General features: G+C 39.2%; 1 protein-coding gene across 7 annotated transcripts in view; it reads left to right on the top strand.

Moving 5' to 3' along the window:
• Positions 1 to 18,868, top strand: part of LPAR1 (lysophosphatidic acid receptor 1) — a 154,579-nt gene that overhangs the window by 95,594 nt on the left and 40,117 nt on the right. For all 7 annotated transcript variants that reach the window (XM_059926541.1, XM_059926542.1, XM_059926543.1 and 4 more), the window contains one exon: positions 648 to 1,395. In XM_059926541.1, coding sequence (XP_059782524.1) covers positions 657 to 1,395 — 739 coding nt within the window. In that variant the 5' untranslated portion in view covers positions 648 to 656. The remainder of the gene's footprint in view (positions 1 to 647; positions 1,396 to 18,868) is intronic.

The raw sequence follows: 18,868 nt of genomic DNA, 5'->3' as shown, positions 1-18,868 counted from the left end.
GATTGTTTGATGAATGCTATTCTGGGGTAAGGAGTTGTGGGGGAAGACAGTGCTGACCACAGGAATGTTGAACAGCAAATGCTGGCTTTGGGCAAAGTAGCTTTGATGCATAGTGACCTCTTTGAAATGTTGGGACTGATGGTCCTTGTGGGGACTTGCGTTATAAAATGTCGACACAGATTGAACATACTATGTGAGAACAGAAATGCAGAATAATAGGGCAATAATACCCTATCTATAAACCAACTGTGTTTACAGATTCCCTAAATAACAGGCCAAAGTAGATTTCACTATGGTAAATATTCCAGTTGCAATGCTCTGCAAAATTCTCATCTGTCTCATGTATTTTAGGCATGATTTCTGGGTCATGTGGCTTTTCTAGTAGACTTCAATGATGTGCAGCCACCAAGAACAGACCTTGTCATTTATTTAACTCCAACTGTCTTTAATCTCAAGAACAGTAAAACAGTAAGAAACCTTAGGGTTTCAACATAATCATAGAACATTACACAGGATCAGATTTTCAAATTCTTTGCTTTTGCTATTTTTTGGCCACATTTACCGTAGAAGACTTGCGTTATCTACACATCTTTAAATTTGGGTCCGTGGTTTTTCTCTTTTTTCATCTTTCTTCCTTTCTCTTCTAGTTCACAGCCATGAATGAACCACAGTGCTTCTACAATGAGTCCATCGCCTTCTTTTATAACCGGAGTGGAAAGTACCTTGCCACAGAATGGAACACAGTTAGCAAGCTGGTGATGGGACTTGGAATCACCGTCTGTATCTTCATCATGTTGGCCAACCTGCTGGTCATGGTGGCGATCTATGTCAACCGCCGCTTCCATTTTCCTATTTATTACTTAATGGCGAATCTGGCTGCTGCGGACTTCTTTGCTGGGTTGGCCTACTTCTACCTAATGTTCAACACAGGACCCAATACTCGGAGACTGACTGTTAGCACATGGCTCCTGCGTCAGGGCCTCATTGACACCAGCCTGACAGCCTCTGTGGCCAACTTACTGGCCATTGCAATCGAGAGGCATATTACGGTTTTCCGCATGCAGCTCCACACGCGGATGAGCAACCGGCGGGTGGTGGTGGTGATTGTGGTCATCTGGACCATGGCCATTGTTATGGGGGCCATACCCAGTGTGGGCTGGAACTGCATCTGTGATATTGAAAACTGTTCCAACATGGCACCCCTCTACAGTGACTCTTACTTGGTCTTCTGGGCCATTTTCAACTTGGTGACCTTTGTTGTCATGGTGGTTCTCTATGCTCATATCTTTGGCTATGTTCGCCAGAGGACTATGAGGATGTCTCGGCATAGTTCTGGGCCGCGGCGCAATCGGGATACCATGATGAGTCTTCTGAAGACTGTGGTCATCGTGCTTGGTGAGTTTTGTCTTGACTGTAACTTACTTTACAGATTCTCAATGTCTTAATACAAACCAGAGTAGTTTATGATAGTGGTAAACAACATTGTGAACATCACCGGGTATATATGCAGGAATTACAAGGGGACAAGGCACCTTTATAGCAAATGTTTATGATGAAGTCAGCATCCCAGTCTTTCTATAATTACAGAACTGGTTTTAGGGAAATAATATCTCAGTGATGGGTTATAAATGGTGGTGATGTGGAAAATATCATTGACGAGTTTGGCTATCAAGTATTGAAAAATATCAGCTTTTGAAAGGTTTTATTACAGCCCAAATTGTGGAACTTTTGCCTATAGTCTCTTTATTACAGATTCTCAGAAAGTGTTTTTAATGTCCTATGAATATGCTTTCACACATAGTTATTTTTATGAGTCTGTTTCCAAATAAGGAGTCTTTCACATTCTGTCATTGTTACTGCATACATGTAGGTAAGTATATCAAGATTTTATATAGATTTATTGTGCAAAATGGGTTGGAATTAATACCATCTGTGACAGTCATCTTTATGAAAACTTACTTTTTTTCCATTAATTTTCTGTTTTTAGTGGTGGAAGTTAATTCATATTTCAAGGTGAAAAGCAGGATTTTATTCTTTTATGTAATGTATACTTGAATAACTTTTGCCTTTAAATAACTATTGTTTTTCCTGGGTGAAAAATTCATGGTAATGATCAGAAGGAATATATTTATTCATTTATGTATTCAGAAAATAGTTAAAGAGAACCTCATGAGTTCCAGGCCCTGTGCTGACTCCCGGAAATGTGTCCATGAAGACGGTATACACAGAACATTTCTTTTGGAGCTTAGAAGGCCTATTTTTAAAGTTCACCCAGTGAGCATTTTAAATAATTACTCTATTGAATTACATTTTCTCCATGGGCTATATTTGGGTTAATGTCTGATCACATTTAAAATATATCTTTTAAAAAATCTTTAGTAGTTCCTCTTTCTCCATGGAAATTCAGTGGAAAGTTCCTCTAATGCTCTCTGTTCCAGTTTGTAAAGCAGGGTTGAGTGGATGGAACCTGGGATGGTGTGGCTCCTCTGAAACTCTGGGAGCTACTTTAATCTTAGCCCCAGGAAAGAGAGCCCTAATTATGGCTCTAAGAATAAAGACCAGGCCTTGGGATTGCCGACACAACTAAAGCCCTGTCTGTAACTAACTGGCACGTGTAGGTAGTATCCCCACTGAGGCCCCCACCACCTCAGATGTGAAATTGTCTTATTCCATCCAACAGAGTTCAGTAGAAGTATAAAAATGATTTCCCTCTATGTTTAATTATCAACAAAAGCCTTGAGCATACCTGTGCCACAAGTATACATTCTCCATGATAGGGATGAAGCACATCTTTGTTTACCATGGATGCTATTTTTTGTATTAAATTAAGTAACATGAGAGATTTCACTTCTGTATTGACTCAGGTATTTGTTTGTTTACTGCTGATCTGAATGTTGGTTGAAACTTTTCATACGGGTGCACTTTTTCTAGTATCATCTCAAGCACTGCTTATGGTTCATAGAACCACCAGCAGAAAATGACTACTGAACTTGGACCATGAACCTGCTAAGTTCTGGTTTTAATTTTGACCTTTGTATAACGCATAGCATTTTCCGGTGTGTAGCACGCTTAACGATTCATATAAAATTAACTTTTGTGCCTCATTGGGTGGTTTTGCAGGTTAAATGAGAATTATTCTGAGGGTTTATGGGGCCACAGTTTCAGTGCACGTTGGCCCTAAATGCCCCTTCTGCCCTACCACACCAAGCCCAGACTTGAAAATAACAGAATATAACACTGGTTTCTGAGGTTAACCTAGTGGGCTCCACAAAGATTGAATACATGTAGCCGCCTCTGGAATAAATGGCATTATCTCTATAGATGTGTGATGGAAGACGTTTAGAACATGGAGGACTCCAATCAGGGTGATAGGCAAAGAAATTTGGTGAGGCAAGATGTGTATGGGATTGTAATATAGGAAGGAGAAATTAAATAAGTGGACTGTAGCCTTGCAGAGAAAAGCAGCAAGAATGGGAGAATGGGCAGGGCTCGGAACAGGTAATTCACCACCCTGAACAGCCAGGTGTTTGTCAAGTTGGTGCCTGTTACCATTCGTACAACGTACTCCCCTGCTTGAATTCTATGTAGTTGTGATTGCATGCGAAAGATGGGTTGGTCTTGTAGGAACAAGTTTATTGACCATCAGGTTTTGTTGTGGTGCACGTTCGGTTTTTTAATATGTCTTCTCTGCCAGATCGTCAGCTTTGCGGCAGTGAGCAGGAATTGTAATGATGTGTTGTCCAGTTTCTCCACATTACCTGTTGTGGGATCTGGCACAAAGTAGGTACTTGTAAAATAACTGTTGAATGAATGAATGTGGTGACAAAACCAGGTTTTTGAGCCTTCAGAACTGAGGACCAGAGAAAGCCATAGTGAATTCACTAAGTTGATGCCACTTTGTTCAGTCGTGTGGCAGAAGCCAAACCTAGCTACACCCCTATTACGTTTTGTGCCTTCCAGTCAAATACAACAGCTTGGAAAGTGACCACAAGGGCTGCTCAATAAATAATGTGTATTTTGTTCATTTATTCTGGGGATGATTACAGTTTGATTAAGTGTCAAACCTTCGGTTTCCATTTCACCATGTCAAAATGACCTCTGGGTTTTAGACCCATTCAGTTCAATAAACCAGTGTTTATTGGTTATTTATCCTTCAGTAAAAGGATTTGTTAGTCAACAAGTTGAATTTCTAGGAGTCAACATAAAATAAAGGGGTCTTTGAGATTTATGATGGCAATACCAGCAGCAGTTTTGAAGCACAAGATTGTGTATAAGCTGCTCTTGAGTGAGTACTGGATCTTAATAATTTTATTTGTAAAACACATATAGCATTAATCATGTGCCTAGCACTACTCTGCCTTAGAAATGAGTTTTTGTAAAGAGCATCCCTGTGGAGTCTAGGTTTGTTAGCTTCATTTTTCAGAGGTGAAAACTGAGGCACAGAGAGGTTAAGTAACTTGCCCAAGATCACACAGCTGGTTAAGTACAGGAGCTGGGATACGTTTCAGGCAGTCTGGTTCCAGAGCCCATGTGTTTTTCACCTCCATGCTATCCTGCCTCTCTATAATACAAGCAACTACCAGCACATGCTGGATTGTTTTATAAAGTTTGAACAGCACTGTGCTGTTAAATTGAAACATTGTGATCCCATTTATTTCTCTCGATACTGCCTAGCTGCCTGTGCTTCATTTCCTGGGTAGAAGCAAGCTTTCAGGGAGCATTCCTTTCCTCCCTTTGCTTCTGATCATGATGGTTATGACTCTCATCTCATCAGCCCTTTTCCACTGTTTGGTGTTGGAGCACCAGTAACTGACTGCTTCTGATTGAAGGAGTGTTTAGTTCAAGGTGTAGTTAACTAGAGGGTTCATTGTCCTAGTGCGAAGTCATGTAATCCTTCCCCAGGCTTGAATTCTCCCCACTTGACATTTTACCAAGAATTCCTTTTGAGTCTGTTCCACGGTTGAATCAGAGTGGCTGTCAAGTTCTTCCTTATTTGACCACAGTCTATCTTGAGTTGTAAGTCCTTGCCTTTCTTGCTCTGTTCCTTCTGATGACACTTATGTTGGGGATAATTAGAGAAGAGGGAAACCAGGATTTGGAAAGAGAAAATAATGGTTATGATGTAGAGGTTTTTGCATCTTAATTGTGGGAGAGAGTGAGGAAAATAAAGCAAAATAAATCCAGGTGGAGCCTATGTCTTTGGGGAAGAAGAGAGAGATACTTTTTCTAGTTGGATCTGTTCTGGCTGGAAATGATCACCACTGAAGCTAAATTACTGCTTTTTACCTACGTACCCTGTGCCAGGGTCAATACTCGGCATTACTCTTCATGCACTGTTTATAACCTTACACCAAGGAAAGTTGTGTTTCTCCCATTTTATACTGGGGGAACTGAGTTAAGAGAGGGTAAGTAACTTGTTCAAGAGTGCTTATTTTGTAAGTAGCAGAACTGGAATCCAGCTGTAAGAATGTTGTGGACCATGACCTTCTAACATAGGACACTGGTCACGTGCCATATAAGAGACTTACTGGTATTAATAATAGTAGTTGGGGCCAGATGAGTTTAAGCCCATTGTTTTCTCGTTACTCTGATGAAGGATAATTTGGCAAATATCCTGTAAGCAAATCTTTATGTACTTCTCTGTTCAGTTTAATTCAACAGACATATTGTTGAGTGCTAATTATGTGCTAAAGGATAAAAAGATGAATAAGGTAAACACGATTTATTTAAACTGAGGCAACATTGGTTTATAACATGATATAAGTTTCGAGTGCACAACACTATATTTCTACAGCATGCTTATCACCAAAAATATAGTTTCCATCCATCACCATACTGTTGATCTCCTTTATCTGTTTCACCCTCCTCCCTGCCCCTTCCCCTCTGGTAACCATTACTCTGTTCTCTGTATCTACATGTTTGTTTTTATTTGATTTATTTATTTTTTTTAATTCCACAATGAGTGAAATCATATATTTGTCTTTCTCTGGCTTATTTCACTTAGCATAATACCCTCAAGGTCCATCCATGTTGTTGCAAATGACAAGATTTCATCTTTTTTATGACTGAGTAGTATTCCAGTGTGTGTGTGTGTGTGTGTGTGTGTGTGTGTGTGTGTGTGTGTACACACATATATACTACAATCTTCTTTATCCATTCATCTGTTGATGGGCACTTAGATTGTTTCCATCTCTTGGCTACTGTAAATAATGCCGTGATGAACATGGGGTGCATATATCTTTTCAAATTAGTGTTTTCATATTCTTTGGATAAATAGCCAGGAGTGGGAAAGCTGGATCATATGGTAGTTCTACTCTTAATTTTTGAGGACTCTCCATACTGTTTTTCATAGTGACTGTACCAATTTCCCACCAACAATGTAGGAGGGTTGCCTTTTCTCCACATCCTCGCCAACACTTGTTATTTTTTGCCTTTTTGATAACAGTCACTCTCACAGGCGTGAGGTGATATCTCACTTTGGTTTTGATTTGCATTTCCTAATAATTGGTGATCTGAATATTTTTTCATGTACCTGTTGGCTATCTGTATGTCTTCTTTGGAAAAAATGTATGTTCAGCTCCTCTGCCCATTTTTTAATCAGATTTTTGTTGTTGTTGTTGAGTTGTGTGAGTTTTTTATATGTTTTGGATATTCACTCCTTACCAGATATATCATTTGCAAGTATCTTCTCCCATTTAGTAGGTTGTCTTTTTGTTTTGTTGATGGTTTCCTTTGCTGTGCAGAAGCTTCTTCGTTTGATGTAGTCCCATTTGTTTATTTTTGCTTTTTAAACTTCATTCTTTGCTGAGCTTACAGCGTGTTAGAGGAGACTGAGAAAGAGTTGCAAAGCAGTCGGGTCCACGTGCTAGTTGATGTCTGGGCAGAGTGGAGGGAAGGGACGCCTCCCACAGGAGGAAATATTGAGCTGGGTCTTGATGCGTGTGGAGGAGCTTGTCCTCCTGTAGGGTGAGGGTAGAGGAGAAGCTAAGCAAAAGCTCACCTTTGGGGAACTGAAAGTAGTCAGGTGTGATTACCATGTGGTGGGTATGCTGGATAGAGTTTTTTTTTTTTTTAACATCTTTATTGGAGTATAATTGCTTTACAGTGGTGTGTTAGTTTCTGCTTTATAACAAAGTGAATCAGTTATACATATGTTCCCATATCTCTTCCCTCTTGCATCTCCCTCCCTCCCACCCTCCCTATCCCACCCCTCTAGGTGGTCACAAAGCACCGAGCTGATCTCCCTGTGCTATGCGGTTGCTTCCCACTAGCTATCTGTTTTACGTTTGGTAGTGTATATATGTCCATGCCACTCTCTCACTTTGTCACAGCTTCCCCTTCCCCCTCCCCATATCCTCAAGTCCATTCTCTAGTAGGTCTGTGTCTTTATTCCTGTCTTGCCACTAGGTTCTTCATGACCTTTTTTTCCCCCTTAGATTCCATATATATGTGTTAGCATACTGTATTTGTTTTTCTCTTTCTGACTTACTTCACTCTGTATGGCAGACTCTAACTCCATCCACCTCACTACAAATAACTCAATTACGTTTCTTTTTATGGCTGAGGGATAGAGTTTTGACTTAGAGCCTTTATAACGTATTAAGGAGTTTGAATTTCTGCCTTTAGGTGATCAGAGATGCTAAAGGATTCCCTAAGATAAAGAACACCAGTTCCTTATAGGGATAACCATATAATTTATCATCCAAACTGAGAGACACTTCTGGTAGTGAAAACAGGCACTAACTGGGACAGTGGGACAACAGGCCTAAACCAAGACTAGTCTGGTCAACCCAGGATGTACAGTCACTCTCCTTCTAGGCTCTGCTTTCTGTTTGTTTATATTCTTTCTACATTTTCTTTTGGCTTTGTAAATGTAGAGCTCAACACTGGACTTGTTCCACTGTGTAAACATAGTAAAGAACAACTTCTTCGTTTTTTTTTTTTTTTTTAAAGCAAGGATCTGTCCAGATTTAGAATTTTAGAGCTGAAAGGTCCTTTAAAAATCACACTATCCAACTTCCTAATCTTACAAATAAAGAGACCGAAGCTCCCAAGTTAATTGAGAAATTTAGGTCTGAGTTAGCTGGTGGCTCAAACCAAGAACTAGGTTTGTTAACTTCCAGTAAGGTGCTGTTCCTACTGCCTGGGCCTCCAGCTGGTTCATTTCCATCCACACCTTCCATCATTTTCTTCCTTGTGAACATCAACATGTATTTCTGTGGCTACCCAGGTTTAGGTGTAAACATTGTGGCTATAAAGGTACCCGGAACCCACAGAAAGTGTTCCCTTGAATTTGGCCTTATTATAAACAACTGGTGATCTCTGAAATGAAGCTTTGACAAAAGTCATTGGAAACTGAATTACTGGCACATTATGTAGTTTATACACATCTTATCATCCTGTTTGCTTTCTTCATAACAGCATTGTATTAGTTTCTTATTTATCTTGGTTTTTTATTGTTTCTATTTGACCGTGTGTGTGTGTGTGTGTGTGTGTGTGTGTATGTGTATGTGTTTCCCCACTTACATTCATTGAGGCAGGATGCCTTTGGGATCTACTCCTGACTCTTGTCATTAACTGTCTGGGTGATTCTGGGCAAGTCACTTTCTCTGTGCAGCAATTTCTCTGTACTTTCATCTCTAGGATGGAGTTGGCCAAGTTGATTTCAAAGGTTATTTAGAGTTCTACTAACTCTATAAATAAAATGATAAAGACATAACTACTGTGGATCAGCCACGTAGAGTTTTCTAGTGGAAAACGCAGAAATAGAATTGGAGTAAAAGCAAGGGACTCTGATTTTTCTCCATATCAGCTTTTGAATAACTAGGTTTAGGTGTACTCTCCCCCATTAAAGGGAGTGGCACATTGATAGAGGAGAGTCTCAAAGAAACGATTTAAAAAAAAAAAAGGGGCTTCCCTGGTGGTGCAGCGGTTGGGCATCCGCCTGCCGGTGCAGGGGACACGGGTTCGAGCCCTGGTCCGGGAGGGTCCCACATGCCGCGGAGCAACTAAGCCCGTGTGCCACAACTGCTGAGCCTGCGCTCTGGAGCCCGTGCTCCGCAACAAGAGAAGCCACCGCGATGAAGAGTGGCCCCCGCTCGCCGCAACTAGAGAGAGCCCGCCTGCAGCAACAAAGACTCAACGCAGCCAAAAATAAATAAAAATAAAATAAATAAATTAAAAAAAAAAAAAGACTCTGCAGTAGAGAGCTGTGTGGCGAGAAGGGAGGGTTTCCCAGTTGGTCTTGTTGTTAAGGGAAGGGACAAGACACAAGAGTCTCTTATTCCCTGGCCACAGGTGACCAACTGCACATCCTGTTGCTCTGAAGAGGAACCAGAGCTACCCCGAGTCTCCTCAGGTCCCCGTGGCGTCCCTGTAGGGGCCTCTTTGAGGAAGGACCTGTGAGACCACTCATGAGAGCCTCCGTTGTTGGGCGAGCCGCGGGGCTGGCTGGCGCTGCGGGTGTGGTCAGGAGAGAGTCCCTGCGGAAGCCCCACGGTGCTGCCCAGACCCCAGATTCTGGGCCTGGTCAAACGAGAAAACAACTTGCAAATACCAGCTCTTTGTACCCTTTTGTTGCCCAACTCCATTCAAATATTTTTACTCAGAAGAAACTTTCAAACAGAAACAGAAAACAAAAATACCACATGAACCTAACAGGGTTTCTTCTGAGGTGTGGGCGGAGCAGGCAAAACATGAAGCCCTTTCTTACTTTAGGTCTGATGAGAGTGATTCAGACCTCGTCTCGTTGGGACGCCCGTCAGTCCCAGAATGAACCTTACACAGTCATTTGTCCTCGTCCTTAAAGGTCATAGAAGATGCAAAGGTTTCCTGAAGGAATTGTGGTGGCCGCTGGAAATCACTGTTGCTTAGGGCTTGAGAGCTTCGATTCGGAATAAAATAGGCCAGAGTTTAGAATTGGAATCCTGACCCCTCACTTATTAGTTTCATAGCTTTGAGGAAATGACTGAACCTCTCTGAGCCTCAGTTTCAGAATTAATAGCATAGGGGTAGTAGGACCTTCCTATAATCAAGTGATCATGAGCATTAGACGAGGTAATTCATGTAAAGCATGCTTAGCACAGGATCTGGCTAATGTAAAACACTTACTGAATGGTAGCAAGTATTGTCATTACCATGAGGTCTTGTCTGCATGTGCCTTTTCTCCCCCTGCGCCCCGCCCGCCCTTTCTGTCTCCTCTCTGACATACCTCCACTCTTCCACACACCAGCGTACATACAATAGTGGGTTTGGTGGCTGTGATGGCGCTTCATTTCTATGACACGGTATTAAAGTACTGTTGTGGTTTAGCAGCTCTTGGCTCTAAAACAGGCTGTAAATTTTATTCTGAGTGGCCTTTGCTTTTCCAGAGATACATCTGCACTGCAGAGTTGCCTGCATCTTGTTTGTTGAGCCTCAGCCGTATGTATGAAAAGTCCTATTACCCCATAAGAAATGACAGTTTTGACCTGGTAACTCTCTGGACGTCTCCAGATTAAACAGTTAAATAGTGTTGGCCATTAAAATGAGTTTTGAAATGGAACAGGCCACTTTGTCAATATCTGTTAGAAGGGGTCATTAGCTCCTTTTGGTGGACCTGCCATGCTTAGGGCACAACTGGCAACCCAGCCATCATTCAGGGCACCATTCTGTTTCCTTTTGATCTAAAGTGAAAGACTGTGTCTGGCATAAATGAAAGAAATGGCAAATGGAGAGGGTCATGAGACCACTTGCGATTCCTTTAGTCTGGGTCCCATCACCATCCACCTAGAAAGGAAAGGATATTTCACTCCCCTTCTAATCTCTCACTGCTACTTTACGTACCTCTTTGGAGTATTGTTTTGGGAATTCAGTGATGGCAAGGTTTTATCTTGTTTCCCAGCCCCTAGAACAGGGCCTAGCACTTGGAAAACTCTATTTTCTGAATGAATAAATGAACTACACCTTTTATTCTGGATGGAGTTTTACCGGTTCCCTAGTAACAATAGAAATATACCTGTGTAGCTTGAAATTCAATGGGATTTAATAATGAGTCTCATTCAAAGGAATATTTGTTTAAAGGTAGTTGTAATAAGGCAGTTCCACATCCTGCCTGTCAAGGGCATTTCTTTAGGTTAAGTTCCAGTGTGAGCTTGTTAATAATAGTTTGTTTTGTTAACAAACATGCATTGAATGTGTACTAGGCCCTCTGTTAAGGAGTAGGGAAGTGGAGATCAGTGAAAATATGGACCCTGTTCTCAAGCGGCTCTCATTTTAGGAGATCATAATGGATAATTTAAATAAATAAAAACGATGTAATTTGGTAAATAAAATATGGAAGGTGCTGTGGAAGTGCTGTCTTCTGATTGGGCAACGTCAGGATATTTCATGATGAAGGAGATTTAGGGATAACATCTTAGATGATGTATAGGAGTTTGCCATGTGAACCCAGGCAAAGAAATTACTACTCTTAGGTATTCTTTGCCCTCTGAATTAAGTATTCAGTTACTTCCTTATATTGCAATTTTTACGTTACTTAGATATGCAAATAACCCATTTGGCATTTTTTGGGGGGTGGGAGGGGAAGCTTGCATGATTTTAAGACAACATTGTGCTTAATTTTTTTGCCTGCATTTTGCACTGTATAATTCATTTTTTGAATTGACTGTAGTTAATCAGATTCACATTAAATTGGTTATGAAGTAAATGAGTTTGCATGGTTACTGACCTATAAGGAAAGGATGATTTTTCTGTGTGTGCAAATTAACATCTTGTAGCAAGTAAGAAGTGCTCTGTAGTGACATGTATGTTTTCAGGACTTGAAAGATCATTGCCTGGAGCTGTGGACACTTACACTTATGATGAACACGCATATAGGCATGCAAATTGCCATATTTAGCAAATATAAGTAATTGCATGGGACATACTCATACTAACAAAAGTATTCGTTGTTTGTCTGAAATTCAGATTTAACTGGCTTTATGTATTTTATCAGGCAACTTCAACACACACAGCATTGGATGGGAAGGAAATAAAGCATTTTAGATGGCAGTCAACTCTCTATACATAGATTTTTTTTTTTCTATGTATTACAGGTTTCTGTATTATCCTGGAGATCAATTTAAGTACACAGGGGTTTCACTTACTTAATATTTCTGATTTTTATTTTGGGTTGTCTAGAAATAAAGGGACATATCTGCTTTATAGAATCATATTTATTTCTCAGCAATTATGTATGTTTACAAACAGGTAATGTATACCTTCAATTCAAAACTGAATTTTTCTCTCCTTTTACATATACTTTGTCATGCTCTTTGAAAAAAAAAATCTTAACAATTTGTTTTTCCATAGAAATCATCTTTTTTCTTGTGTTTGTACCTTTGCTATTTTTTTCTTTGAGGTCTAAACTAGAGCCTTATACTCTGAGAAGCTACTTTTTATTCATGTATTTCAGTGAAGATGATACTGTCTAGACTGAGTGTGGTCATGGCTTTACTTAAACCCTGGCTGGTCTCCTCCACCAATAGAGGAGTTATTATAATGATCCAAAGCAAATATGAAGTTCTAATAGGGTTACACAGCAATAACAGGGTCTTTTTGAAGAAGTGGGATTTAGTCTGGCATCGGGAGACTGGAAATTCATGGCTTCACCTATTTATCCTGCCCAGGTAGACTTCTGTTGACACAAAGAACACTGCACTTTAAGTAGGGTTTTCCATGAGTTCATTCTAAATGGGTATTTCTACACTTCAGAAAGCTTCTCTTCATGTGGCAGGCAGGAATTCATTTGCTCGAGTTATTTTCCTTTCTTGGGGGGAGAGGGAAGATAGCCACTCAGGAGCCCAGCCATACAGGACCTGCACAGGAAACTGATGAGGTGAAAAGCTGACAAGCGTTTGCTGTGGCCAACAAGTGATTCACCACGTTATTCTGGAGGGATTTGCTTTGCTAACCTTGCTGAGCACGTGATGCCCGGGAATGCTCCTTTGTATATTGCCCCAGCCCCAGAGGAGAAGCCCAGCTATAAATCGAGGCTCTGGGATCTGAGTTTCTGAACGAAACAGGGGAAGCCTATATTTGGACATCCTGCAAAGTCCATGCATAATAATCAAATAAACAAAAGTTGTAGAGATTAGAGCACTAGCTTTATTTAATTTGTCAAATTCTTATGTCTTGGGAAAAATGAAGATGTTTTCATTAAAAAACACTATTTCTAAGGCACCATGCATGTACTCTAGCATATCTACAAGTACTAATACATAAGAACGGCTTATTTAGAATAGAAGAGAATACAGTAGAAATCAAATTGGAATAGTAAGTCTAACTGTAGTATAGATGATTACATTACTATGCTAAGATAATGAGGTTGATATAATTCCATAACAGAATTTCTTAATATTTTAGTTCAATCTGAGTTGGTTCTACCACTTTTAGAAATCTGTCACTACAGCGTGCATACATTCGAAAGACATGAGAATCAGGAACAGAAAGAATTTGAAACAATTAGAAAATACATTCATTTATATACATTGATTTGTCTATACTATATCAAATAGTAAATGATTTGCTGCTGTTACATTATAATACATTGTATGTTCAATGCACTGTCCCTTCGCAACTATTGAATTATAACATTAATAATGTTGTATGTAGCTTTATTACTAGGTAGCCTATAGAAGTGATGGAATATTTTGACCCATTGTTTTAATTCGACTTCAAGGACATTTTCGTACTATCTTTGTGAATATAGATATTTAAATCAGAATTACAGTAACATTCAATTTTGGTTGAGAAGATATTTTTGAGAGCGTATATTAGTCTACTTTAATCCCTTCAACAATTTAATATAGTTAAAACATTTCTAATTTGCTATACTTTTTCAGATTTAGTTTAACTGAAATTTTCATGAACATCAAGTGTTTTTGTATAGATTGTAAAATGAAAACTTAATTTATCCATTAGTTTGTTGGGAACAAACCAGATTGTAACAATTAAAGTGTCTACCATTGTGAGTTTTCATTCTTCCTCTCACATTTACTTTCCTTTGGCTTTATTTTACAGCGAAGTTTTATCAAAGATATTTGATTTTTTAAGGTTTTAATATGTAATAGATTTTGTGTAGTTTGGCTGTTAATTTTATTTTTAATTAATTTTTATACCAATTTTAACTTTACCTAGGTCAATATTTATAGTTTTGAGAGTTTCTAAAAAAAATTGAGGATAATAATAATGGTTAACATTTGAGTGCTTACTAACCATCAAGACTCATTAAATTCTACTAGTTTGCCTCAAATATATATTATATAAAAATTTAAGCAAGAATCTTAAACTCTCTGAATTTCAGTTCTCTCATAAGTCAAATATAGATAATATATTTTTGTGACGATCATATGTGATAGTGATTGTGAAAGCTCTTTTTATAGGATGTGTCACATAAATGTAAGCTATGAATGTTTTTGCAGCTGCTGCTTATAGAGCAGTGACAAAAAAAAAAAAAAAGGTTGGAATGCGAAGCATGAAATGTGATGTAGTGTGGTTGCAAAGGCATTGACTATGTTCTGACTCCAGATTTGCTACTTACTGGTTGGTGTGACTTTGGGCAATCCTCTTAACCTCTATGGCAATTTCTTCATCTGTCATGAAGGGCTCCGCTACATCAGTGTTCCTCCAGGTGTGGTCCAAGGACCACCTGCATCTGAATCACGTGGGATGCTTGTTTAATAAGCTGATTCCTGGGCCCCGGCCCAGACCTACTGAAGCAGAATCTTTTTGTTGGTTTCCAGGCATCCATAGTTCAGTCCCACAAACCTGGCATTAAATCTGTCCTTGCTCATTTCTAAAGTCTGTTTTTCACCTTTCCTGCCAAAATGTATCGGTATCATTTAAACAGTGAGTGAGGACCTGTGATCACCCCTACACACATGTGTTTGTACACCTGCTTTACAAGAGGATGAGGAGAAAAGGTAAAGGAAGATCGAGGTAGGGAGAAAACACAGTACGACTAAGATAAAATTCTTGGCTCTTGAAGAGCTTACTATTAAAGAAAATTGATACTTTTACACTTAATAGACTTTCCTCAAAGTATTTGAAGTAGCCACACTGATTGTTATTATCATCCAAGAAAAATATGTCACCTTTAAATTTAGTGACTGAAAATGTGACTGACCTATCATTAAGATACCTTGAGAAATCATGGCGTAGAATCCAAGATATTTTCAGGTAGGCATGTGATTTTATATTATTCTAAGGAGGAACCTTTTCTCTCCCACAAGAGAGGAGATAAAGCAACAATGTATGTTTTTGCATTAACCTAATACAGTTAGTTGTATTTGTCTACATGGAGACCTTCACAGAATAGGATAAATCAATCATTTAGTTCATAGGCTACATAAAGAATATCCTGTTTCCCCTTTCCTTTTCTTCCAGAGGTAGCATGGGGTAATCTAAAGAGCATGGAATTAAGACTTACATATACATGGGTTAAAAACCCCAAGTCAGCTGACATGCAGACTTTATGACCTTGGACAGTATATTTGACCTTTCTGAGCTCTGTTTCCTATTGATGACTGGGGACAGCATTACTTATCACTCTCCCCCCAAATGGGGAGGTAGTGGGAATTAAATAGATGTTAAAGTACTTAGAATGCTCTCTGGCACATGTCACAGTGAACATGAAGTTCTCATGCCTTACCTGTTGTTCTGCATTCATAAAAGTGCCACCTTCGGCCAGTAGCAATTAGTCTTTTGAACTGTTTTCCCAGGATGGTCATTCCTTGGAGCCATTTACCCTCTTTTATAGACATATATAATCACTAGTGGCATTTCCCCACTGTCTGCCCATAGAAATGGAATTGAGTGTCCTATATGGGAACTCAACCCATTACTGTGGTTTGTTTATTCATCTGTGCCTTCATCTCTTAATTACTCATTTAACCAACGAATGTAGAATCCTGGTGTGGAATGAGACTTTAAGGATTATGGCATTCACAGCCTCTTCCAAAGCCAGGCTTGGCTTGTCTGTACAGTAGTAATATGTTGTCTCTCAGCCTTTCCTCAAACATCTTGGATGCAGGAAACATTCTTATCTCCCTAGAGGCCAGACTGACTTCATATAGATAGGACTATTATATATATTGAGCCAAAATCTGGTAAAGAGCTGTATTTTAGGGTGCCACCCACTAGATCTAGTTCTTTTCCCTTTGGTGCCATAAAGAACACTGCAACTATTTACAAACCAATTCAATTCAAGTGACATCTGTTGCCTCTTGTGTGTTGGGATAACAAATACCAAAATGTGTAATCCCTACTCATTTACAGATATGACTAAATTACAAGGCAGAATGGGAGTAAGGCCTAAGGCAGATACAGTTACAAAGCAAATATGGCCCTGCCATCCTAAAACCTGCAGTCTGGTAGGAAAGATGCCACATGTACATAGATGATTATTATAAAACAGAAGAGAAGTCTGGATAAAGCTGTATGGGAATTTAGAGGAGAGAGAGAATCCCATCAATAGTAGAATCAGGAAGGCTTTATGTAAATGAGTTTTTTGAGTTGAGTGTTGAATCATAGGTGATGTTCAAGGAATGAGGTAATCTGTTAGACTGCATTTACCCCCTTAAGGACTGAATCCTATTTTAATAATAATCTTGATTACCAAAGTAACACATATTTATTGAGGGGGAAAATGCAAAATTAAGAACTTAAAAATTAAGAAGTGAAAATTTAGAATTCTTAAACCATTCAGAGAAGAACCAAAATATTGGAATGAATATGCTGTTTCTTTCCAATCCTTTGTTCTGATTAATACTTTACAACTGAAATCATATGGTACATACAATTTTATTGTATGATTTTTAAAAGTATCCTGTGCATGTTACCATGCCATTAAGTAATCTTTGAAAGCATGAGTTTTCTACACAAAGTTCAGTACATCCAAATGATGGAATATTAATAATCCCTGGGTATTTAGGTTTTATCTCTTATTCTCTTTTTTTTACTATTATAAATAATATTGAGATAAATATTATCTAATATGAATCTCTGCTTTCTTCACTGAGACTTTGTGAATCTTGATTAACTATGGTTTAATGTTCTGTAGAAAGTTTGTACCAATTTACACTCTTACCACAAGGGGAAGAGAATATTTTGTTACATTCATGCCACTGTTGGGTGGCTCTTTTTTCTCTCTTAATGGTGTCATGTTGTAACCGTTAACATTATTTCTATTTGTGAGGATGGATATTAGCAAAACTAGAAAAGAGATGGAAACTTTTTCTGGCATTTAGAAACAAAAATAGAAATGCATTTAGCCCCATTTAAATGTATGTACTACTTTGAAGTACTTCATTCCGTGCAAAAGTCTAAAGTATATTTATTTCTTAAGAAACTAAAGGCCTAACAGCTGAACAGTATAGCACAGGGGATAACAGTGTTATCTCTCAAGTGCCAACTGCCTCAGTTCTAATCCTGGCCCTCCTACATACCAGCAGAGTCAACTTGGGCAACATATTCAACAGCTCCAAGCTTCCGTTTCCTTGTCTGTACAATGAGAGGCAGGGCAGAAACAGTAAAACCTCAAAAAATTAAGTAAGATTATTATATAAGATGCCAGGCATGTAAGGACTTGGTAGATACTATTATGAAATACATAACATGGTGTTTTCATTGAATGATCATATAGCTGTGTCGAAACCTAAAGTCCCAGTATTAATCCTTACTGTTGTAAATTTTCATTATGCTGTGAGAAGAAGAGGCAGCCCAGAAGGATTAGGACCCATCGTGCTTCTGGGATTCAGTGGGACAGGTTTTCCTTGGACTGCGTGGTGCCACCATGTCAGGTGATCCTGAATGACTCTGAAAACAGATAACACAACTTTCTTCTGAGGTCTGCTATGTTTCTGTCTTCCCTAGACAACTTGAATCCCTAATGCAGATGTTCCCATAATCCTTCAGTGCCCTTTATTGTCTCAGTAATTTTTTCACAGTGCTTTTAGGCCAGAAGAAGTACCTGACAGTTTCACTTATTAAGCGGTTAAATCAACTTAATAAGTAGATAGGTCCTGATAAATTAGTAGCCATTTCATAAAACAAAACAAAAACACATACACTGAAAGGAAGAAAATAATTTTTAACTAATTCTTAACAGCAGTGACTAAGGAATGTGAGTGCCTTGTTTGGCACTGCACAGCTTCTCAAAACCTGACTTGGATGGGCCACCGCCATCCTCATTTCCTGTTGCACACTGAGTTTTAGGCAATACTTGCTTTTTTATCACAGCAGACAAACTGCAGAGACATGATGTCACAGAAAGGAATGTAATGCCATCTAATGTTGAAACTGTGAACTACTTCAAGCTAGTAGTTCACATGGTTTCTGAACATATATATACATACACACACACACACATATAAAGGGGAGGGAAACAGTGACATTCGACGTATAGCTATATCTGTATCTAATCTATATCTATATTTATTTATCTATCTATTTATCTGGCTGTGTTCTTTTAAATCAACTGGAACGCTAAGGTGCCTCGGGGCACAGTTTGGGAACCAGAGCCCTGCTGTATTCCTGCTTTCTGGATTTACTTCAGTTTTGTTTTCTTCCGGCTACTCGACTTCTCTTGTTCTCTGGTTCCTGTTTCTATTTAGTTCTTAGTTCTAGCTGTCCAGTTTCCTTCCCCTTTGCCATGAGCCTTGCTCCGCTTCTTCCCCATCAAGCAGCAGCCGTCTCTGGAGCTACTCCTTGACTTTTGCAGACCTAGAGGCAGCCCCGGAGGGACTCGTATGGTTTGGTAGCTGGCTGTGGACCAATCACTGGGCACGAAATCTTACAGGACTTCTTCGATTCACAACCCTAGGGAGCTTCATTTCCTCTGCCGGCTGCG

The sequence above is a fragment of the Balaenoptera ricei genome, chromosome 6, assembly GCF_028023285.1.
Source record: "Balaenoptera ricei isolate mBalRic1 chromosome 6, mBalRic1.hap2, whole genome shotgun sequence".
Classification (NCBI taxonomy): domain Eukaryota; kingdom Metazoa; phylum Chordata; class Mammalia; order Artiodactyla; family Balaenopteridae; genus Balaenoptera; species Balaenoptera ricei.
Note: the sequence above shows the minus strand (reverse complement) of the source record. Positions and strands in the feature narration are given on the sequence as shown.